Below are 26,536 nucleotides of genomic sequence, written 5' to 3' on the forward strand. Positions count from 1 at the left end.
TTCATAAAAAATTTTCATATTTCTTACGCCAAAAATTTTATTTGTCATTAAAATAGAAATAAATTGCTTATTGTGTTTGATTTTAAAAATTAAATTTTATTTTATTATTATATAATAATATTTTAATTTTTTTTATTTTTCACATCATTATACAATCTTGAAATAAAAAAAAACAAATAGTTCACATTTAAACTCAACAACATAGTTAACATTTTAATTATACAACATTTCAACACACTACCATATACAATAATTATCTGTTAGAATCTTAATTTTTTTAGTTTTCGTTTATTAAGTTTTTGTGTTTTTCTTAGAAAAAAATAGTAAAACAAAATTGAGTTAATTTTTAAAAATTTTTTATTGCGTAAATGCAATTTGTTTTTCTTCCCATATAAAATAAAAAAAAAAAGTATATAATTATATAATAAATTTTTTTATTTATTTTTAATTTTAACATTTTTTTTTTTCAAATTAGTAGGAATATTTTAATTTATTTGAAAATATATCATTTATAGATATAAAATTAAAATGATTACGATTTAAGTGCTCATTTTTATAATATAATTAATTATAATAATTATATTACTACTATACACCATTTTTAATTGCTTAATTAATAGTTACTTGTTAATTAATTAAAAATTAGTTTTCTATATATACAACTTTAAAAATCACAATCAAAAAAATTAAGAGCAATATTTTGTTTTAAGCTAGAATTATAATTATAATAATATTTAATTATTAGAATATCACAGTAATTATTATGTATTGTCTGGGTATCTTTTAGAGTAATCTTAAATTAGACTAAGAAAATTTACAAAAAAAATGAGAAACAAAGTTTTTCAACTTGTCTTATAGAACAATCAAGTTTTAAAATTGATGTCGTTTCTCTAATGCATTTTATAAATAAAATAGATATTTTGCATTTCAATTGTAAAAAATTTATACCTAAAGTGATTTTTCGCTACAATATGAAAATCCGACAAATTAATTTGTGAAAACTTGCAAAGTTGAAGCAATTACATTGCCTCAAATACATTTAATAAAATAATGCCCAAAAAATATATTTTTCGTTACGAATTACTTAATGTTTACTATTTTAATTTATGAAAATCTCTTTTAAAATGAGCATTGCATATTATAAATAATGAAAAATAAAATGCATATTTCAAATCCAAATCATTTTAATGTTTTCCTATAATGATATTATTAAAAAAATTATAGTTTATTACAATTTATTATTTTAAAGTCATTTTTTTTTCCAGCAGTTATTAATTTTTATTTTTAATTACAAATAATTATCTAAAATTTTAAAATTAAAAATTAACCATAATAAAAATATTAATTATATTTTATTTTATTTTCTAATATCAGATATCATTTTTACTATTAAATTTTGTTTCGATTTTGATAAAAAAGAAAGTTAAAAGGTTATGATATGATTATGAAATAAAAAAACTGTTCTCAATACGAATGAGAAAAAAAAAAAAAAATTCGGAAAAAAAAATTTTATTAAAAAAAAAATTAAAAAATGTCTGTACCGCACTTTTAGAAATTTAATTTCGATTGAATTGTGTTTTTTATTAATTTTAATGAAAAAACTAAAAATGAGAATCGAGAATTTTGTTCCTGAAACAACTGATAATATGGAAAAGGATGCATTCTTTTTTTTTTTTTAAACGTTAAAGGATATTTTTCATTTGTTTACAATTTAAAATTTTTTTTGTTTTTGATTATTTTCATGTATGTATGTAATTACATTTAGTTTTAATTTAAGGTTATTTTTGATATTAAATTTGTATAAAAAATTTTGGATAAATTTTTTTTTAAATTAATGATGATCAAGATGGAAATGTATTTTTCTTCAAATACATAAATATGTATATAAAGTTATTTAGCAAACTTTATGCTTAAGAATAAAACACATAACATTTCCAAATAATTCAAATTAAATATGTAATTATTAAATGTGACAGTCGGTAGATAATATTTTAGTATTCTCAATAAAATATACAGCTTATGTATTGGAATTCACTAAAAATATGACAATTATTTCTGATTAATTGCCAATTTTATTTTATTAAGGCGTTTTTTTCGTTTAAATTTTAACACAAGAAGGTGTAATTGATAATTTCAAATGCCGGTCTTGAACAATTTCACCTGACGGTCACCAACTAGCAATCAATGTATAAAACTTTTGCATGCCATTTTTTGATAACTGCTTTAGCAACAAATTATTTCTGATTTGAATATTTCTAGAACTAAATTTCATTAAATAAAATTACTTAATACTTTTCAAAATATTTCATTTTGCACAAAAAACAAAATTGAAATTTTTTTAAAACGAAAATGTAAAAATAATTTTAAAAAATATGACAGACAATTGACATTATTAAGTAGTTACAATGCAATATCGATTAAAATGCAATGCGCATTTTATATTGCGTTTTTAAGAAATTCATTTTACATATCTTAATTTGTGAAATAATAATCATTGAGTGAAACATTAATCTCTAATTAGACATTTGCATATATATGTGCATATTAAATACAATTACAAAACATAACAGTCATTTATACGAAAATTAATTTCTATATAAATTATCATGTTTTATTTAATAAAAAAACAATATGTTAATAATGTAAATAAAATAAAATTTATCCAAATTATGTAAATCAATTATTTTAATTTGAAATTAATTTCATTAAATATAATTTTGCAAAAAAAATTTTATCCAAAATGAAAAGAATTAATTTTTTTTTTATACCCCTTTTTGAATATATAGCAAAAGCACACTGAAACAAAATTAAACGTTCATTATAATTTAAATTAATTTTATATTTTTTTGTATTTGATATTCTGAAAGCTTATTTCTTTTTTAAAATAAAAATGAAAAAAAAATTAATACCTTCTTTTTAAGTTAAATTAAATAAATTCAGTTTTAATTTTTAAAATATTTATTTTAAATAAAATTTTAAGAAAATTTTTTTTCTAAATTTGTTATTGATTATGATTATTATAAAAAAAAAATTGTTAACGCTGTTCTTTTGGTCTATGATCTTTTTGAAAATACATAATAAGTATATATAATATAATATTTAAAATAATTTATTAGGAGATTATGATTTATTTAAATAAATAAATAAAAAAATTATTATAAAATAAATATTTTATTTAACAAATTTAAAAAATTATTCAGAGATAATACAATAAATACTTAGATAATTAATTAAAAAATTTGTAATATATATATTATTATATTCTTTTTTTTTTTAAATTAAATAATTAGAGATAAACAAATTGCATTTTACTATTTATATATAGTTAGAAAATATTAAAAGAAAAAAAAAAACAAGAAACTAAAATTAAATAACAAATTATTTTAACCTTTACTTAATTCAAACTAAATACTACTATACTTTTAATCAAAAAAAAAATTAATTAATTAGTTTATTATTATTAATATTTAATATTCAATACATCTTTGATAAAAACAAACTATTAATTATAATTGCATTTATTTCAAAAATTACTATATAATTCATTTACTTGGATTTTTTATTTGTTTATCTTGTCATATATTTCTTTTCGAAATTCTTTCTGTTTTGTGAAGTACAAATTCTTATGTTACATATATATGTATAAATATATATATATATATATATATATATATATATATATATATATATATATATACGTATATATACTTATATATATACATATATACATATATTATATTCTATCTGTTAAAAGTAATTTTATATATATAATACAAAATCTAAAATAATTTTAATTAAAAGAAAAAAAAAAAATTAAAGAAATATAGAATTAACAATTTATTGAATATTCTTAGGACAAATTTAAGGGAACCATTTCAAAAATAAAAAAAAAAATTTATCCATAAACTCTATAGCTTTTTCTAAAATCAAAACATAAAAAAAAAAATAGATTTCATTTACTGTGAACCCAACATAGAACTATTATTATTTGGTTGTTTCAGGAACAATCGCTCCGTCGCGTAACTTACCGGAATTAACCGCTGAGGATACAATCCGAATCATCTTATCGAATTTAAATTTAATAGTACCAGTGGTAGCTGCTATTCTTGTTATAATTATTGCAATTGTTGTTATTTGTATTCTACGTACTAAAGGCAACCATCACAAAGGTATAATATAACTAATAATTTTTTTTTTCTTTTTTTTTTCTTTTTTTTTCTTCTTGGTTATGTTTTTCTTCTATCCATTATTTGTTACGAAAAATCTGTATAAAAATCTACTACTACTCCTTATAAAATACAACAAAAAAAAAAAAAAAACAAATGCATATATGAATGATTAATCAATATACAAAAAAAAAAATATAATTAAAAAAATATATATATTACATACATATATAAATATTAACATAAAAAATAATCGAAATGGTCAAATCTACCACAATATTAATGGATTTATCAACATAATATTTTAAAATGGGTATGTATATGTAAATATAATTTAAATAATTTACCAAAATGCGGGAACAAAACAAAAACAAAATCGAAGGAACTATTGCCCCACCATCGGGTTCAAGTGGCATGGGACATGGAAATCCAAGGATAATAATGCCAGCGTGGATGCCTGAATGGTTAGATTTAAATTTTATGGTGCCTTTAATTGCCACTTGTATTGTTGTTGCGGTGGGTATTCTAGTAATATGTGTAGCTGTTTCAAGAAGACGTGCAGATGATTTACGTGGAGGACAAAAAGATGTTTATTGTAGGTTTTTTCTTTCAATGAATGTCTATGATTTGTTTTTTTTTTTTTTTATATATAAATATTGTGATAAATTCATGACATATCACAAAAACAAGAAAAATAATACAAATATTTTTGTTTTCATTAATATTTGATAAAAAGCATTATTTAATCAACAGAGTATATAGTAATATTTCAACCAAAGTTTGCAATTGTATGAACCTTCATTCTCTTGTTAATAGTTAAAAGATGATCAATATACGTTATATGCAATTTGAAATTGCTCAATTTATTTTTTTGTCTTAGAAACCCGAAGTTTATTTTGTAGAAGTATTCGGGTGACATGTAAAAAAATCCTTTTTTCCGTTTTTATTTTCGGCACTTAATTTTCTTCTCAGTAATGGGAAAATAAAGGGTTTTGGGTAAGTTAAATACTTGTAATGACATTAAGCTGTTAAACTATTTAAAAGAACAAAAAGCCCTCCTCATTTTAAATATCTTTATTGACCGGCATATTCACACAGTTGATTAGTACACCAAATATTAGTTTGAGTTCAGGCAACGCCGTGAAACTCTTTCAACAATGATTTGAAGTGAATTTGAAAAATTTTTTTAAATGATCATTCGGATAGCGGGAATATTTCAATTTTGGTGAAGAAAGTGAACATTTTTTTTTTTTAGTAAATTCATTCCCTAAATCAAATAAAAATTTACTCTAAAATTTTTAAATAATACGCTCATTTGAGTACGTTTTTATTTTCATCAAATCTTTTTGTTGTAAAATTTTTGAAGGTATTTAAATTTTTTGAATTTTTATACAGTTTCTTCACAATATTTATCAAAAGATCACTAAGCTAATACAATTTAAGCTTATCATTATTAAATTAATAAAAAACAAAAATTAAATAATGCTTTTAATTCATCTAAAACGATGAAAATTTATACAAAAAAATAAAGTAAAATTAGATTATTTTTTAAAATACTTTTATTTACAGCTATATATAATATTTTATATAATATAACTACTTATACGTATTTAATATACATAATATTATGAAAATTAATAATATTTTTATAATATTTATTTAATTAAATCTTAAAACAATTATTTACTTTTGGTGTTTTCTTTTTTAAGTTTTTGTTTTTCAAAAACTAAAAAATTTTTCTTTTGTCTCTTAGAGACTTGAGTGTTTTGACATGTTTTTTTAAACAAAATAAAACATTTTTTTTTTTTTTTAAATTTAATTTTAAATGTCTATAATTAATACATATGATTTTCATTTTGAATAGTATAAATAATAAGAAATCATTACTAATAATTATTAGAATATTTTTTGTCTAGAGGAAGCATGATCGTTTCATTAAAAATATGTTTGAAATGTTAATGATATTTATAAATAACTTAAACTCAAATATAAACGTTTTTCTTTTAGAAAAATAAAATAAAAATTTAATTCATATAACTATAATGAAATTGCAGTAAAAAAATGCTACACAATTTAGGAATTGTAATTTATAAGCTGAATTGCAGAAACTATAAGACATAATTTAACTAATAAGTTTTACTTGTTGACATTAGAATGAAAATAATTCTGCTCAAAGAATACTTCTGGCTGACATCAAAAATGCAGTAATATTCAATTTCTCAATATGTCAAAAATTTTATGATCCTGTAAATCACGTCATTCACTTGATTTTGTAAATGACAATTATCTGCAATTTATGGAATTTTCGCAATTAACATTTTGAAAGTTATTTCTCTCTTATGAATCAACAACTTTTAGCGAAATGGAAAAAGAATACTATAAAAATAATAAGTTGCGTTGGCAACGTATATTAGAATTTACGACATGTACATAATTTCGCGTTATTATACAATTTGGCTTAAAGAATATTTCTTGCTGACATCGAAATTGCAGTAATAATGGAATTCTATAACATTGACATAAATGTGCATGCCTGAAGATTTAATATAGATATGCCTTCAAGTTTAAAACGAAAAAATTATTTGAAAGAAAAACGTTTAAGAAAATCTTAATAAAGAAAAATAATGTTTCTATAATTTATGTTTTATAAATAATTTTTGAAACAAAATTCTAAACTTTGAGTATAATTTTTGTTTTTTCAAATTGGTTTCATTTTTAAAGTGCTAAATGTTCTTAGATTTATTAACCTAATCGTTCATGTACATACATATAATATGAAACTTAAATATTAAAATCATAAAAATAATCTTTAATCTTTTCTATTTCATCAAAAATTTCCTTCTTAATTATTTATTTATATTTTTTTTCTCCTTTCACATTTGTTTAATTTCCTTCTTCACATTATTACATTTTAATTATGTCTTCATTTCAATTTTCCTTCTATTTCAAATTTAATTTAATTAAACAATTTTTTGTTTTTTTTTTTCAATTTAATTAACAAATTTTCTTTGTAAAAATTTTATTTAATTTAAAATAAATATTAAATTCTTTAAAAGATGCTTTCATTATCGCCAAACAAGATTGAAAACAATAACGTAAATCAGAATACAGAGTTCAACTAATATCGAACATCAAATATCATAAAATTTGAATAAAAAAAAAATACATCAATCATGATCAATCATCATTATCATTTTAGAGCTTTTTTTTTAAAAAAAAAAAAAAGAGAGCTTTTTTGTTTTCATTTTTTCTTAATTTAATTAATTTAACTACAAACTATCTCCTGTATTTTAGAGTTGAACATTTTGTCGGTGTATCCTGTTTTGAAAATAATTTTATATATATATATATAAAAAGAGAACATTTGCATTGCTACATGAAATTAATTTTCCTTAATTCCTTTTTACATAAACGTTCTTTTTCATTGGAATCTGGTAAATTTATTTTATTGTATTACAAAAAAGTTAATAAAAAATTATATGAAAATTTAATTCTCGCACCAAAGTAAAAAATTATATAAAAGATTTGATTAAAATTTTTTTTATATATTAATTAATTGTTTTAGATTAATTAATAATTTTTATAATATTTATACATAAATTATGTAATAAAAAAATCAATAAAAATTTATTTTAAGAGCTTTTCTATAATATTAAGTGCACAAAAACGAAAGAGAGAAAAATATTGAAAAATAAAGCTTTTTTCTACAAAGAATGCTTTTTAATTAAGTTTCATTGAAAAAAGCTTATTTTCATTGTTCTTTCTTAGAATTTTTATATTATTCTGCACCAAATTTTTCTTATTTGTTTTTTTTTTTTTTTTTTTTTAAAAATTGAGAAAATTTTTTTAAAATATGATAAGAAAAAAATAAAAGAATTAAATTTGAAATAATTATAAAAACAAAAAATTTTTGGGATTAAGTACAAAACACAAACAAAAAAAAAAAAAATTAAAATAAAAAAATGGTAACAAAAGCATCTTCTGAATTTATTGAGTATTCGATATCATCGATTAATTTTAGACGATGTAGTTTACAATCAGACTATGGGACCTGGAGCAACGTTGGACAAACGCCGACCAGATTTACGTGATGAATTGGGTTATATTGCACCACCAAATCGTAAATTACCACCAGTACCAGGATCAAATTACAATACATGTGATCGCATTAAACGAGGTACAGTAATAAGTAAGCAAAATTTTACTAACATAATAATTAAATTAAATTAAATTTTTTTGAATTTCCATTATGAGGAAAAAATATTAAAGAAAAAAAAAAAAATATTTCTAGAAGAGAACACAAAAGTAAACTTTTAATATTAAAAAGATTTCTTTCTATAATTTTTTGATTTTTTGTTTAATCACATATAATTTACATGTAATTTTTAAATATTTTATATATATATATATTTATATTATATTTAAATTATAAATAAAATTGCTTTAGATGTTAGATTTTAAAAATGATACGTAATAGTTCTTATCGCCTACTAAATACTCTAAAATCCGAAAGCAAATGGTAAAAATTTTACAGAATTAATTTGATGTGAAAACTACACGGTGATGTATAAAAATGTAGATCTGAAATTAACTTGACTTATTCAGTAATACCGTTGAATAAGTCAATTTAACGTTAGATCTACATTTTTCTTTAGATTCCCTACCTATCTTATCTTCAAATTTAATTATAAAGACTAAATTTTACGTTTTAATATTAAAAAAAATCGATATAATAATTGACAAGATTTGAATTGAATTTTTAAAACATTATAACGCTATATTTTTAATGTATTTACAATTAAAATTACATATTTTATACTTCCAATCACCCATTTTAAATTAACAGCGTTCTATGTGAATCTAGTATTATCAAAAAAAAAATCTGACAATTGTATTTTAAGCTACAGTTGTCACATTTTCTCATTCCAGTCATTAAAATTATAAAAATCAAACTATGAAATATTGTCAAATAAATCATTTGTCAAAATGACAGTATCTCCAACGGTATTGTCATATTTGACAGTATTTCCAACGGTATAGGGTATATAAATAGAGTATTATAGGTGGCGTAAAAGATAAAATTTTTTTGCATGCGCTTTTGATGTTCTTATTAGTTTTTATTTTAAATTCTAAAGAATTTTATATAAAATATAAATATTTTTATTTATAAAAATGTTCTAGAAATATACGTGTACGATATTACAATTGACAAAAAAATTTGATTTAATATATAAAAACTCGCTGAAAACTATTATTAATATAAATAAATATAATAATATTAAATGCTTCGGGTAGCTTTAATTTCAAATAAATATACTAAAATAATGAAAATAGAAAATAACTTTTATATGGAAATCATAACTATGTCTTATAAAATAAAAAACCTTTGCAGACAATTGTTATATTCAAAGTTTTACTAATTTGGAATTAGCTTATTTTTTTTTCTCAAATTTTTTATTAATAAATTAATAAGGTATTTTTGGAAGAATTTTGGTGAAATATTTTTTTTTGGTTAAGAAATTTCATTTAATTCTATTTTGCGTTAACACTATTAATTAATAATATTAAATAATATTAAGGCTGGGAATATTCTCAATTCAATTCAAAATTTTGAATCCATCATATACCAATTTGTTTTTTATTATAAAACTATTTTTTCTAATTTCTTTATAAATCATGATTATATGTGTATACCCAACTATTTAAAGCACAAAAAATGTAATATGCAATTATAGTTTTCAACGAGTTTTTAATGAGAATTTTTTGAGTTTTAAATATAGTAATGTATTTACTCTACGATTTACTCTATGTATTTACTCTCGTATTTATAAAGTAGAGCAAATACAATTTTTAAATATTGAAAAACTCAAAAAAAGAAATCTCATTTTTCAAAATTATATCACTTGATTTTCAAAATTTTTAAAATTTAGACTACACAATGCTCTAAGTTCCAATAACTTATGGCGTTATTCCAAATTCAAAATTTTATAAAAATAAATTTTTTTTTTCTTTTTCATGTTTAATTAAATTTACTTTTATACTTAAAAAAACAAAAAAAAAAACCCTGAATGCACTTATTTTGTTTTGTTGTTTTGAAACTCCCCTCTCCTTCAATTTTTGTAAATTTAAAATCAATGTATTTGTGTTATACCATCCCTTATTCGAAAATATATTCAATAACAATGTTGAATAAAAACAAAAAAAAAAAATCAATAAACAATTAAACAAAAAAAAATTGCAATTGAAAAAAAAATTTGCAATAAATAAAGGCCGAGGAATGAGAGCGAATCTTTCGACATGGGATCCACGTCGTCCAATTTATGAAGAATTAAGACCACCACCGATCCCACATAGATTTGCTGGGCCAGGTGGATCTACAGAAGAATGTGCTTATCATACGCATCCAGGTAGAATTAAATGTAAATTATCATGGTTTATTTTGGGATTTTTTTCATTTTTATTAATATTTTCTGTTTTTTTTTTTCTTTTTGTATTTCTTTCAGTTAAAAAATATTATTTAAATTATATTAAATATTTATTTCACTTTAGTTTATTTACTAACAAATTAATCAAAAGCATATAAGAGTAAAATAGGGTGATTAATAAAAATTATGTGGAAAAAATTTTTATAACAAATTTAGTACAAAATCAAGATATTATACTTGAGCCCTCCATGTTCAAATTTAAAATTCAAGCAAATTTAATCCGTTCGCGATGATAAAGTATTCAAATTAGAGTAAGAAATCTTTGAAGAATTTTGATTATTTTTTTCAAATAAATAATTTTTTAGAAAAATATACCATGGTATAGAAAATTTGTTTGATAAAAATTTGTATTTAAGTAAAAATTATAAAAATTATACTAAAATTCAAAATTTTTAAGTAGAAATTAAAATTAAATAAAAATTTACATAAAAATTTTGACCTAAATTCTTGAAACTTCATTTTTAAATATTCAAATTTCATTTGCTTAAAATTAGTGATTCTAACTTAGATCATTTTGACTTATTGTTATAGATAATTATCTATATAATAATTGAAACAAAATCATAAATTCTAAGTACTCGATTAAAAAAGAAACGTTTTACCACATATAATTTGAATAAATTCGAGTTTGCAATTAGCCTGCAGTAATATTGATGGCGAGCATCAATAAGTATAAAATGATTCTGGCTTATTTTTCTCTTATTTTATTACATTTTATTTTATTTTATTTCAATTTTAACAATTAAGTTAATTTTTATTTCAAATATACTAACAAAAAGACATCAAATATAATATAAAGTTGTGGATTTAAAATAATAAATAACTGATTGATTACTAACTCACAAAATATATTCAATTAAAAATAATTATGTATGTAAAACTTTGAAAATAAAAAAAAAAAAATTAAGAAAGAATTTTCTCTGGTAAGCGCAAAATGACACCCCCAGAAAAATTTCCTTCCTATATATGTAGATTATTTGCATGTTTCAAATCCTATCACTTTAGTTCAGTAATATTTATAGTACAATGCTATATTCATGTAAATATTTGGCACTTATTCTCAATGTTTTGTAAAAACTTAATCTAATGTAAATATATTTTTTTCTATTTTTTTTTTTTTTTTGTCTTTATTATGTGATTCAAACATTCATCAAATTGTGTTAAAAAAAAAAAAAGGTATGGAAGATGAAATTTGTCCGTATGCTACTTTCCATTTACTCGGTTTCCGTGAAGAAATGGATCCAACAAAAGCAATGAATTTCCAAACTTTCCCACATCAAAATGGTCATACTGGTCCTGGTCATGCTGGAACAATGGGTCCACCAGGACATCCTGGACACGTTCATTCAAGATCTGGATCTCAATCAATGCCAAGAGCTAACCGTTATGCTCGCAAAAATAGTCAAGGTGGTCAAAGTTCTATTTATCAACCAGCACCAGAATATGATGATCCAGCTAATTGCGCTGAAGAAGATCAATATGTAAACTAAAAAAAAAAAAATTAAATTATAAAAATTAGTAATAAAAATGAAATTTATTCCTTTATTTGATTAAATAGCGTCGTTATACAAGAGTTAATTCTCAAGGTGGTAGTTTATATAATGGTCCCGAATATGATGATCCAGCTAATTGTGCACCTGAAGAAGATCAATATGGTTCACAATATGGCGGTCCTTATGGTACACCTTATGATCATTATGGATCACGCGGATCTGTAGGAAGACGTAGTGTTGGTAAGCTTAAAAAAAATATCAATTAATAAATTTGTGTTGTTAAATATTGCATATTATGAATATTAAATTTTTATATTTATTGAAAAAAGGTTCTGCACGTAATTTACCAAATGGTAACGGATCTCCTGAACCACCACCACCTCCACCACGTAATCATGATATGAGTAATTCATCATTTAATGATTCCAAAGAAAGTAATGAAATTTCTGAAGCTGAATGTGATCGTGACCATCCAAGAGGCAATTATGGCGGTAAGAAATTTAATTTGATTTTTATATTATTTACAAATTTCTTAATAAATGAAACTATAGGAAATTGAAATATAAAATAGGAGGACATTAAAAAAAAAAAAAACAAACAAAATTAAATTTTTAATTTGTTTTCTTTGACAAAAATAATATTGGCACTTTTATTTTTATATAAACAATTTTTTTTTTTTTTGAATAAAACTTTTATTGTACTTTTGATTTAACAAATTCATAAATTTTGATTTGTATTATAATTTCTAACAAAGTATTCAAAATTTACTACAAAAATTTTTTTCCAATTGTATAATAAATTAAGTATAATAAAGTATAATAGTTTTGAGACCCGTTAAGACTTATAATAATGATTTTCTATAACAATATTTCAAGCCACTAGGTTATTGTAAAATGGCAATCTTTTCTAATTCAATAATAAATAATGGAATTCAATTGAATCTCTTAATTCAAAAGAAATTATTCATGCAATACATTTTAAAATCGTATATAACAATATTTTAAATAAAGAAAAATCTTTTAATGCGTTTATCAAAGATAAAATATTAGACATAAAAGTGCCAAATATTGAGAAAATAATTAAGAATTTTCAAATTATCGCTAGTTTATATACTTTCATTACAAAATTCACAATTATTTTAATATGTAAACATAAATTGAATCCGAAACTGGTGAATAAATACACCCTAAATATACAAATTTAAATGTAAAAATACATACATATCTACCTTATTATAAAAATATTTTTAATGCTTTTTAATTATTATAATTTTTAAGCTAAATCAAATATATACATATATATATAATTATAATATTAATTAACTAAAATTGCTAAATTTATATATTTTTTTTTATATTTTCTTTTTTTTTTATGTATTTTACGTTACGCGAAATTATGTAAAAAAAAAAAAATCTAAAATATTAAAACCAAAAATTAACAAAATGCAAAAATCTCAAAATTAACTCATTTACCAAACCCCAGAAGATTCAGCTGAGGGTGAGTGAAAGAACAACTTAATCAAAAACCAAAAAAAAAAAAATAAAGTTTTTTCTTTAAAATATATAATTTCTTTTAATTATATTTTATTTTCGCAATAATAATATAGTTATATTAAAAAGTTTTACCCTTCTTTTTATAATTTAATTTTGAATTTTTATAATTTCTATTTAAATTATAATTGTTTATTTATTAAACATAAATAATATGGGGTCAGTGTAAAACCAAACTGAAAAATTTCGAGTTGACATTTGAATTTTTGTTTATTTTAATAAATATTTATATTATGTATAATTGAAATATTTAATAAAAATTTAATTCAAACCCAATAAAATCATTTAAAAATTGTTATTGTTTTCGATTCATTCATTTCAATTTTAATTGAGTTAATAAACGACACCGATTTATACAATATAATTATTCTCTTTTTTCTTTTGCAACACTGAATTCATTGACATAAATTGAGTACAATATAAATGTCATATTCACATAATATTGATAAATGAGTAATTTTAATAATTAATTCAAAATTTAACTTGTATTATTGGTAAAATGTACGATATAACTTAATTAAGAAAAGAGAAAATTTAAAAATTTTGTTTATAAACAATGTTGCAAAAATTTCACGTTGCGTTTCCACAATAAAATATTAGTAACAACTTTTTTTTGTTTTATAATTTATTTAATTAAAGTAAGGTTTTTCATTAGCCCTAAATTTTTATTTCTATTTCCTGAATAATTTGTTTTTGTTTCACTGAAATCTAAAATTATTTAAAAACTATAAAAATAAAAAGGAATTCTTTTGTTTCATTATTTATGTGAAAATTTTTAATTCACAATAATTTCTTTTATTTTTCTTAATATTGTATCTAAAATAATATTAATCGCTTGTCAAAATTTTGAGTTTTTATATATTTGATTTTTGTTTTTTTTTGTTTCTTTCATGTCATTTTGAAATTTGAGTTGTTCATGAATTATACTAAAAAAAAAATGAATTATTAAAAATTATAATATAAAATTCATACAAATTTAGATAGCAAATTGATTGAATTTGAAATGTTTTTTTTTATGTTTCTTTAAAAAAAAAGTACCATAAGTATTTAAGAAAAAAAATACCTTCGTTCATTTAAGAAAAAAAAAAAATCACTCACCTCATCTCATAGAATATTTTCTTTTTTATTTTTTATTTTTTTTTTCCAATAAAAATATCATATAGAAATTCATATTGTTTTTTTTTTTTTTTGTTAATTAAATTTGATTAATATTAAACGTATGATTAGTAATAATGTAAATATTTTGTATAATAGAATTCATTGATATTAAAGTAAATGAATGATTTGAAAAAAAAAAAAAAAAACAAAAAAAACGTCAAAGTAAGAAATAAAAAATTTAAAGAAAATAATAATGAATCTCTCTCCATTTCAAACAGTAATACCATTTTTACCATTATTTAACAAAAAAAAAAAATAAATATCGTAAAAACATATAATGAGTGCATTTTGAAATTCATCTGAGTCATTATAGTTTGTGTACATTATATTGTGAATGTTTTTTTAAATCATAATGTAAATGTATAGCATGATTGTTATTCATGTCGCATATATATAGTATTCCTAAAAGTTTAATATGGCAAGGAAAGAGTAATATCTAAATTTAGTATTGCATTAAAATTAATTTCCCCCATAATTTACCCAAAAAAACCAGAAAGTACCTATAATAAAATTGTGTGTTTTTTATTTAATTAATTATGTACCTCTATTATTTGTTTTTTTTTTAATTAATTTATTATTAATTTGGTTTCGTTTTTATAATATGAAAACATATATGATTTTTTTTGTTTTTGATTTCATATTGTGTATAATATTTGTATTAAAATTTTTTTGTTTGAATTTTGAAAATTTTGCAAAAAAACAAAAAATCTGTTTTTTTTTTTTTTGACATTTGTAAATTTTGTGTGTATTTGCATGAATATTAATTGTGAATAAAATTTCATTGTTTTTTTTTTTTTTCTGTTGTGGTGTTTGAATTAATTTTAAAACGAATAAATATGATTTATGTTATAATATTAATTTGTCATAAATTCAAATATTATATATGTATATTTATTTTCATATTTTGATCAAATTTTAATTTTATAATTAAAATTTTTTAATAAAAAAATTCGAAAGTTTATAATTACCTTTAATTTTTTTTCGTAACATGTAAAAAAGCAAATATATTGAAAAAATATTTGAAAAGATTTAGGAAAATATTACGTCGGGCTGTGATTTTTTTTTTTAATGAAAACTAATTCTATAAAAATCTGAAAATATTAATTTATATGCTAGTTAGTATATTAAGAAAAATATTCTTAATAATATTCATATTTCAAATTATTGTAAGGAGATACAAACTTTATAAAATATGAAGACTTCAATCTTATTGATGATAATTTTCCGGTGTTACATTAACTATAAAAAATATATATTAATATAAAAATATATTTTTGAAATCCTAGTTCATTTTAGAACTATTGTTTAATTTAATATAATACGCTTTCTTAAGAAGTTTCAAAGGTTCTTAATAATAGTTACGAGTAATTACAGGCAATATATACTCGTACTCTTCTTATTTTTGGTTTATAATTAATGGCTTTTATCACTAGTCGATTTCGAGTAATCAATCGATTTTTTTTCCAAGATTATATCTGTATAAATGAAAATATTTGTTTCACTTAATCAAAAAATTGCAAAATTAATGAAAAAACTAAATTTTTTTAATTAATTTTAATTATTTAAAAAAAAACAAAATAGTTAATTCAAATTTTTCATAATATGGCTCTTACGTAAACCGTGCTCGTTCAATATAAAAATTATTTTCAGAATAAAAAATATTGAAAAATTTTCCAAATTTTGTTACCCCGATCTCGTTGAATTACAGAAATTTTACTTTAAAAAAATTGTGTTTTTAAATTTTTTTTATTTTTCCCGCAAAAATATTTTTCTTTATTAACTTTTCTTTTTTTCTTATTTATATTTTTTAAAGAAAGATGCAAATTATGTTTTCATATGTTTTCTTTTTTTTACTTTCTTTTTCATAAATTGACAAAAAGAATAAAAAATGGATATATTTTTAATTTTAATTCGCTATATCGTTTTTTTTTAATAACAAACTAAATGTACGTGCTTTGTTCAATAGTTAAAACGTTCAATCATTTTACTTTTTTTTTTTCCTTTTTCATAATAATTAATTATTTTAATCATATATAATAAATTATATCCAGTCATATTTTTCTAAAATGTCAATTCATAATATTTATATAATACATTAGCTATACGCATCAATTAAATATGATATTCATCGCATCATTTATAATTATAAATATACGTTCATATAAAATATTTATTGATTCATCTCGCTCATTATTAATTAATGCCAAATTGACAGCCTATATATATATAATGTTTATCAATCATGAATTATTTAGAATTAATTGTTTATAAAATATCCTATATTAAAAACCTTTTTGCTTGAATCCATATTGTTTCTATATAATTCTAAAATAATAAAAATTTGTAAAACAAAAAAAAAAACGTATAAATTATTTAAGACAAATTATTACATAACCATTTGAAGCTGGGTCCAAAGTACATAATCAGCTTTCGATGTTATTTTTGTACAAATTATTTTATTTTTGTTTTTTTCTTATTAAATTTTTCATTATTAAATTCATTATATTATATTTTTTAATATAAATAATTAAAATCTATACAAGCCACAAAATAATTCAGTGTATATAAAATTATTTTATTATTTGTATATCAAATTTTATCTCGAAAAATCATTATTCAATAACCTATACATATTATTATCATTTTTATTGCAAAAATATTTTTAAATTTTAATCACAAAAAAAAAAAACATACATTTAAAAAAGTAAATTTTTTTGTTTTTAATTCTAATCAAAAATTTACACACTAAAGACTTTCAAAATAAAAACAAAAATTCTGTTTTTCATTTTTATAAAATTTTACATTTTGCAATTACAAAATAAATAAATTAAATAAGAAATATAAAAACTAATTAAATAAGAATTAATTAATTAATTTTTTGTTTTTCATTTTTTTTTTCTTTTTACATTATATCTTCTTTTTTTTTTTTGATTTCATTGTTTTTTTGTGGGACGTATTTTAATTTATTTGTAATTTCCATGAATAAAAACAAACGAAAAAATTTTGAAATTTAATTGAATAATTGTTATCATAAAAAACAAAAAAAAACAAAAAAAAATTAAATAAATCAGCCAAACGTTCCCCAAATCAACGGGACCAGCGTTCAACTGAAGAAATGCGAAAATTAATTGAAAGGTAAAGTAAAAATCAGAAATATTTTCTTAAAATTAAAAAGCATCATAAAAAAAAAGGGCAAAATAATGTAAATAGTTTTTTTTTTATGTAAAAAATAAGAATTTTTGATAGAATTTTCAAATTCATCTTTATTCGAACTGTATTGCTCGAAAAATTTTCGAAAATATTTAAATTATGTAAAATTTAAATATGTTTAAATAATTTTTAAACGAAAGTTCACTTCTGCCACGATATTGTGATTTTATGCAAATATTTATTAGAAGTTTTTTCTATGGTTTGTAATAGATATTTGCATAGACATATTGTGTCGTAAACGTAATTGGAATATCAAACTCAAATTCCATTCGAATTGAAAAATATGAAATCTATTTAAATCTCTAATAAGAATTAGGCTATTTTCTAATTAAAAATACATTTAATATAAATGTTTAAAAAATTAAAAAAGCTTATATTAAAATATATATTTTGGCTTTGAAAATACTATGTGTATAATAATTTCAATTATTTTATGAATTCAATAAATTTATATAAATTAAATTTATTTAATCTTCAAAAAAATTTAAAATATAAATTATTTGTATTTTATCAAAAATTCTTTTCTGCACAAATTTTATAATTTTATTTTTTTTATATTTTTCGAATTTTTTGCCCTTTTTTTTTTGGTTTTGCTATTTTAATAAGAAAGTTGCTCTTTTACTAATACAAAATCAGTTTTTTAACTAACATTTTATACTCCTATAAATTATTATTATAACATTTTCATAACGGTTTTTTTGGCTAACAGGAAACAGTAAGTTTAATTATTGCATGTTAAATAAATATTTTTTTTTCATTTAATTATAGATAAATTATATTAAAAAAAAAATAATAAAACTGTGCCGTTTTTTATTTAAGCATTTTGTTTTCATTTTTTTTAGTAGAAAATTAAATAATTAATAAGTTTTAATTAATAATAATTAAAGTAGTTTCACTATAATATTTTTGCATAATTAATTGGTTTGCAAGTTTTTTTTTTCCTTAATTATTTCTCATTTTTTTTCTGCTTATGTTGGGGTTATTAATTTGAAAATTAGATTTCTTTATGCATTTTGACTGGCTTTTATTTTAAAAAATAGTGTTTTAGTTGTAGTTGCCCATATATCTAAAAAAAAAAAATTTGGATTTAATTTTATTTTTCATATTAATTTATTTTATTTACCTTTTCAAACTTTGATTTCATAAATCCTATTATCCCCATTTCCTGAAAATTAAAATAAAATATTATTGTTGTATAATTCATTTATAAATAAGAAAATTATTGAATTTTTATTCTACTATAAGAATATATTTTTGAATTATTATTTTTTATTTGAACATTGTATACAATACGTTAAAATAATAAAATTCGCCGAGATTCAAAATTATTAAATTAAAAAAAAAAAATATATATAATTTTGCTCTTTAATTAAAATAATTAAATATTTCATTAATAAAATTATTTCAATCTCTTTAATGAAATCTCTAAGCTGATAATTATTTTTTAATATTGAATTTGAACAAAAATAAATTTAACATAGTTCAAATCAAAATATAAAAATGTATTCAATTGCATTTAAAAAATAGAAGTGAAAATATTAGGAATTTTAAAAGTTTAACTCACTTTTTAAGTGCCCATTTATTAATAATAAATTTTAGTTTAAATAATATTTTCTATAATTTTAATATTTCTGTAATTCATTATCATTAACTTTTTTTTTTTTGAATTAATTAAAAGTCGACATAAAATAAAAATGCCAAAATAATTTTTCATATAGTTTTCGGTGGTAAAACTAATTTTACTAATTAATAATTTGAATTCAAAAGTTTTCAATTAAATTAAACTATAAATATAATAATACATATTATATTTTACAGTTTAGAGGACTATTATTTAGGGAAAAAAAATTAAAATTAATTTTTTGTCTACCACCTACTTAAAGTAATTAAAATTATACCAAAGAATTATTAATTATACCTATTATATAATTATGGAACAATATTTATCAATATAAAAAAGGTAAAAATTGAATAATTACAAAATGTTTTTGTTTAAATTATTATTAAATAAGAAAATAATGTGATATAACGATTCTTTTATATAACGAAACTTTACTAGAAAAATAATAAAAGTAAGAAATGGGACTAGTTAAATTTTTTAAATAAATTAAAATTTAATTATTAATATAATAATGAAATAATAGTTCAATTGCAAAAATAAAGTTTTGTTTTGTAGATTAAAACCGAAAACAGTAGTCTCGTAAAATAGTTATACTAGAAAATATATTGCTTTTCCAATTATTTTTAAATCAAATGAAATTAAATACTAACCAAAACCAAATAGAAAGGGAAATTTAATATTGACCAAAAAATATGTTACGTGCCCTTTGTGAATTGTTAATAAGCTTACTGATGCTATTTATTTTCAGGTTAAATAAATCTCCAAAATTTAATCGTTACAATTTGTACTGCAGAGTCAGTAATTTATCCATTCTTTTATTAGATTTTATCCATTATACTTCTTAAATTTTATCTTCAAAAAACGCTCCAATATATCCTCTGCCTTATTTTGTTATAATACTTTACTTATTCGGTGAAAAATTTAATTACAACTTTTGATTAATTGTCATCCATTTTATAATTGGATTAATTGTCATCCATTGTATAATATTTTCAATGAAATGAAATAAAAAATAGGTGTGAGTTGTACTGAATTTTCTAAAACTAAAATGTTCAAATTCTTTGTTTAGTTGAGTCGGTAATTAAATTTTCTAGATATACTATAGAAATGCAGCTACATATTTTTTTCTTATTTATCGCCATATTGTAGAATGCACGGTACTATTTTTATTATGTTCAAATATTTTATATTATACTAAATATAAAATTGTTACCGGATATTAAACATTGAATGTGTACAGTCGCAATTACAAAACTATTCTATTACTTGTTTCTTCAAATTTTCAAATGCGAATGAAGTATAAGGAATGACGTTCATCTCTTCTCGTTATAACATTTTTCAACTAGCACTCGTTGATTGAGTGAAATGAAAATTGACGTTCATCTCTTCACGTTATAACATTTTTTAACTGGCACTCGTTGATTGAGTGAAATGAAAATTGAGTGAATTTGATATAAATTATCTATCTCTTTAAATAATAGAATTGTCAGATTGTATACTCAATTTTTATACCGAAATAAAATTACAATTATTTTATTGTGAACTAATATTTTTTTTAATTGACGCGAAATTTTTAATAATTTGACATAAAAATGTTTTCTGTCAATTTTTTTATTGTAACTCTAAACCTCAAATCAAATTGGTTTTAAGGAGAAATCATATTAATATGTAAATATCCAATATTATTGTTCTTAATACACCCCACTCAGCATTTTTCGTACAAATTGTAAAATATTGTTGCTAATTTTAAATTAAAAAATTATTTTATAAGAATAATAAATAAATAACCTTAGTTATTCTCTTGATTCCAGCAATCTTTTATTCAAATGTTAATATTAAATCAGAATGAAATTGTAAGAATTAAAAAAAAAAGTTTGTGCATGTTAAAAATTTTTCTAATATTTAAAAATTAAAAAAAAAGTAAAGTAAGTTTTTTGTAAAATTTTTTACTTTTGTTTGAATTTTTTTTTTTGATTCTTTGTTCTTTTTATTTTCCCAAATTTGTATTGTACCTTGACTTAGAAATTTAAAACATTAAAAACTTAGAAATAATTTTTATGTTTATATACAAGAAATTTGAAAAAAAAAAAAACAAAAAGCTTTAGTATTTCTAAAATAATTAAAAAATATTTATTGATTTTATAGATTTATATATTTATAATTGAAATGAAAATAAGAAATGAAAATATACCTATAAGAAGCTTTGCTTATATCCTTTAATTGTTTTTTTTTATTATAGTTTCAAAAAAAAAAAAAAAATTTCATGTTTATATAATATATTTTTTGTTTAATTCGATTACATTAAATTTTATTACATAAGAATAAAAATATTAAAATTTAATTATATTTATATTTTTTTAATATATTATTCATTTTTTTTTTTTCGTTTTCTTCACATATAAAAAACATTTATATATAGAAACGAAGCCGGCCCAACAAAACAACTCCAACAACAAGGTAGCGCAGGACTCACAGCCTACGATACTATGGCAGTGTAATTTGTAAGAAATTTTTGAATTAATCAGCAACAAAAAATCTGAATGCACATTTATATAAAAAAAAAGCAGAAAAATAGAAAAAAAAAACAAAAAAAAAAATATCATAAAATATTATAAAAAAGAAAAAAATGGAAAAACTAAACCAAATATTTAAAGAAAACTAAAAAAAATTTAAACTAATTAAAAATTATATTTAAAAATTACTATTATATATTATTATAAAATTTAAGAGTGAAAAATAATCAGCAAACAAAAAAAAAGAAAGAAAAAGAAAACAAAAAACAAAATTAATTTCATATAAAAAGTAAAAGAAACAAAAGAAAAAAAAAATTAATTATCTCTAAAAAAAATATTAAATATATTCATTTATATATTAAATATCAAAATATATAAAAAAATTATAATTGAAAAAAAAAACAACAAATATAGCAAACCAAAAAAGAAAGAAAACACACACACACACAAAAATAAAACACAAAATAGCCATATGAAAAATAAAAATATTTGATTGTAATAAATAATACATAAATAAATAAATAAATTAATAAAAAAATTTCGTAAAACAAACGAATAATAATGCGCAAAATATTTGTAAAATTTCAAATACTGTCACGACATCTATCCATATTATTATAATATTTTTTTTTTAAATAACATTAAAAAAATTTTTTATATTAAGTACCAAAATATTATTAAAGTATGAGAAAAGGTATAAAATAAAGAATATTTTTTTTGAGAATTGCAGAAAAATAAAAATATATGAGAGAAAAGATAAAATTTATAAGTCCATTTTATAATTCCAAATCTAAGAAATTTACAAAAAATTTATAAATTTATAACATTTATTTGATCATCATCGATCAAAATCAAATTGCAAAACAAAAAATAAATGTCATTGAACAATTCGAGTATCGATTAATATTGCATATTCACATTTCACATATTTACATCACATGTATTCAATATCGTTTTCTCTTCAAAATTTTCCTATTTCTCTCTTAAAAATTACATAATTCTCATATATTCTTCACCTAGTGGAAAATTTTGGAATTAAAATTTCGATTGTTTTATTTCAAAGTAATTTTTAAACATTTTGTTTTTTTATTGAAATATTTTATTGAATAAAATTGTTTTCGTATTTTTTGTAATGCAAAAATGTGTTTTATAAAAAAAAAATATTTTTAATTTATATTTTATATACTCCCATATTAATTATTATTTTTTTTTTTTGCAATTATAATTTTGTGTGTTTTGAATTTCGATTTTTTGAAAAATAACAAAAAAATAAACAAAGTGTGTTTTATAATTGGAATGTTTTTTTTTTTCATTTTGTTTTTTGTAATTTTGTAAAAAAACTTTTTTTTAATTAAATAATGTGTTTTTCTCTTAATTATATTTAAATAATAACAAAATATCGAGACAAATAATTTTTGCCATTTTTTTTTTATGTATGTTTAATTTTAAAAGCTTCCATATTATATTGATTTTTAAAATCAATATTTTTTTTTTTTTACAATAATTATATTAACAACAATTACATTTTTTGTAGTAAATACATTAAAAATATAAAGAAATTAGATTTATACAATAATAATATTATGTTGCTCATCGATCGAAAGAAAAACAAATATTTTTTGTCGTTATAATTATAAGAATATTTTTAATTTAAATGATTTGTATGTATATATAGTTAAAGGAAAAAAATCAATCATTTTATTGAATTTCGAAATCATACTTTTCTAAAAAAAAATCATACTAAATGTATAAAAATTTTTTAAATATGGTATTAAAGTATTATCTTGTAACCATTGTGAATAATTTATTATGTATAACAAAGTAATAAAAATTACATTTTTTTGTATTTCATTAGAAAATATAAAATAATTAAGAATTCTATTTCAGTAATTCTATTTCATTCAGACTAATTTTAAATTGATTCATAAATAAATTTAAAATTTAATTAAAGTTTTAATTATACATTTTGGAAATCACAATAAAATAATTCTATTAATATGTAAAGCGTTTACACTAAATGTAAACTCTAGTCTGTATTCAACAATTAAAACTGTATTAACGTAAAACGAAATAGAATTATTTATATAATTTTGATAGAATTTGTAATATTATGATTGAAATATTTCTCTTTACATACATACATACATACATATTATATTATATGAATTTTTTTAGTTTTCGAAATCTGTATCCTATTTAGATTTTAGTTTTATATTCATATATATATTATATTTATAGTTTTATTAATTATAGTTTTTATTTTTTTTTTTTTTTTTAAATGACTTAGTATTAAGTTTAAAGAAGTTTAAAAACAAAAAAAAAAAAAGCGAACTAATTGGTATTAGCATTAACTGATTTTATGTTTTACAATATTATAACTATAAAAATAAGAAATTAATATTGATTCTGCGGAAGAATTTTATTTTTTTATTCCTTACTTATATATGTATATTAAATTAAAATATTAAATTTTAATCTATGTAGATTTAATTTATAATTAATTATAATCACATAATTTAATTTTTATAATTTTAATTTAAATTTTTCTTTTGTTTTAGATAACTAAACACCCACAACTATAATGAATTTAATTTAATAAATTCAAGTTATTCAAAAAAAAAATTAAATAAAAGAAAATGAAAAAAATGAAATTCTTCGAAAGAACGCAGAAAAAAATTGAAAACTAAGAAAATGAAAAATAATTATTGTCGAAATATAAAAGTCAAAAAATGTGATATTCTTGTTACATAAAATTAGTTTTTGCAAAATATGTAAATAGTTATTCAATTTTTATAGATAAATTTAAATTAATAATATTTTTTTTTTTTGTTTGATTTTAAAAAATTAATTTATAAATTTAAGTTTATAAATCTAAATTAAAATATGATTTTTAATAATTTTCGATTTTAATAATTTTATAATTTAAAAATCATTTAAATTCATAAAAAAACATTAACATACATTTATTTTTTTTTTTTTTTTTGAAAATTCGTGATTTTTATTTAAAAATTTTTTTAATAATTTCAAAATCTATGTAATAGAAATTTAATAATAAATGAATAATTTTCTTTTTTTTTTAAATAAAATCATTTTTATTTTTTAAAATTCATAATAAATACTATATAATGTAAATTTAAAATTAATTAATTTTCAAGTCAACTTTATTAATTTATCACTGATATTATATTTAATATACAAAAAAAAAAAAAAAAACATAAGAATTTTTAGAATAATGATATTATATAATTTTGAAAAAAAAAAAACAATTCTAAAATGAGAAAATTAAAAATAATTATTAATAAAAATTAAAATTAGGCATTTTTTATTCGAAAATTTAATATCTGGCATTAATTTATTAATTATAATATTTAATTATTATATTATGTAATAAAATAGAACATTACAAGAAAAAAAAAATAAATAAAAAGTAAAAAAAAACAAAACAGAAAATAAAACAAACAAAAAGTTAACGAAAAATAAATTAATTTAATTTTTTAAATTAATTAATCATAATTAATTTATAAACAATTAAATATAGAGCTAGCTTTAAAAAAATATATATATTATGCAAATGTTCTTTAAATTACAAAAAAATTAATATATTAATTTATTTAAGTTAAAATAGAATTTTAAGTTATTTCTAAAAATGCAATTTTTAATGTTAGAACTGTAAAGCATTTTAAAATCTTTACATTTAATTTGTACATAAAGCTTTCAAAGTTTTACAATTCTAACTTTAAGAACTGCATTTTTTAGAAATACCTTTTTTTTTTTTTGATTTCGAATTTCTATTTCACAAAATTTCGAACAGAAAATTTTATTTTAATTAATGCCATTTAAAATTATTTAAAAAAAAAAAATAACGTAATATGCCTATTTTTTCTATTTTAGAGATTAAAGAAAATATTTCAATATTTAATCATAAATTATTCAGATATTTTAGTTTTTCAAATAGCCTATTCATATTTCGAGTGTATGTATAGTTTTTTTTTTCTTTTCTAAACAATATTCATTAAAATTTTTTCAAAGAATTATCACAGAAAATTCATTTATAATAATAATTTTCAGGTATTTTTTTTAATTTTAGAATAGAAATATAAATTTCAATTAAATTAGAAAAATATCACAAAGATGACTGTGATGAATCTTTGAAGAAAATTGAGTGATTATTGTTGAAGAGAAAAAAAAATATACATATATTTTTTTTTAAATTAATATTGTGTATTTTTATTATTTAATTAATCATTTTTTTTTGTCGTGATTTCTTTATTTTTTTTTTTTGTCATTTTGTACTATATTACGTTCAATAAATGTGTATTTTAAATTTAATTATGTATTTT

At 18.9% G+C, this 26,536-nt stretch overlaps 1 protein-coding gene across 50 annotated transcripts in view; it reads left to right on the forward strand.

The window, feature by feature from the left end:
* LOC129614844 (cell adhesion molecule Dscam2) overlaps nucleotides 1–23,050 on the forward strand; it is a 168,980-nt gene extending 145,930 nt beyond the window's left edge. For 38 of the 50 annotated variants that reach the window (XM_055529772.1, XM_055529777.1, XM_055529778.1 and 35 more), the window contains exons 16-24: nucleotides 4,549–4,761; nucleotides 8,188–8,355; nucleotides 10,436–10,585; nucleotides 11,828–12,132; nucleotides 12,210–12,384; nucleotides 12,474–12,635; nucleotides 13,627–13,641; nucleotides 17,924–17,987; nucleotides 22,103–23,050. In XM_055529772.1, coding sequence (XP_055385747.1) covers nucleotides 4,549–4,761; nucleotides 8,188–8,355; nucleotides 10,436–10,585; nucleotides 11,828–12,132; nucleotides 12,210–12,384; nucleotides 12,474–12,635; nucleotides 13,627–13,641; nucleotides 17,924–17,987; nucleotides 22,103–22,181 — 1,331 coding nt within the window. In that variant the 3' untranslated portion in view covers nucleotides 22,182–23,050. Of the gene's footprint in view, nucleotides 1–4,001; nucleotides 4,170–4,548; nucleotides 4,762–8,187; nucleotides 8,356–10,435; nucleotides 10,586–11,827; nucleotides 12,133–12,209; nucleotides 12,385–12,473; nucleotides 12,636–13,626; nucleotides 13,642–17,923; nucleotides 17,988–19,880; nucleotides 20,023–22,102 lie in introns of all 50 variants that reach the window. The other 12 variants (XM_055529789.1, XM_055529784.1, XM_055529786.1 and 9 more) reach the window with 5 other exon arrangements.
* The last annotated feature ends 3,486 nt before the right edge of the window (nucleotides 23,051–26,536 follow it).

This window comes from Condylostylus longicornis, unplaced genomic scaffold (assembly GCF_029603195.1).
Source record: "Condylostylus longicornis isolate FDR11 unplaced genomic scaffold, ASM2960319v2 ptg000124l, whole genome shotgun sequence".
Classification (NCBI taxonomy): domain Eukaryota; kingdom Metazoa; phylum Arthropoda; class Insecta; order Diptera; family Dolichopodidae; genus Condylostylus; species Condylostylus longicornis.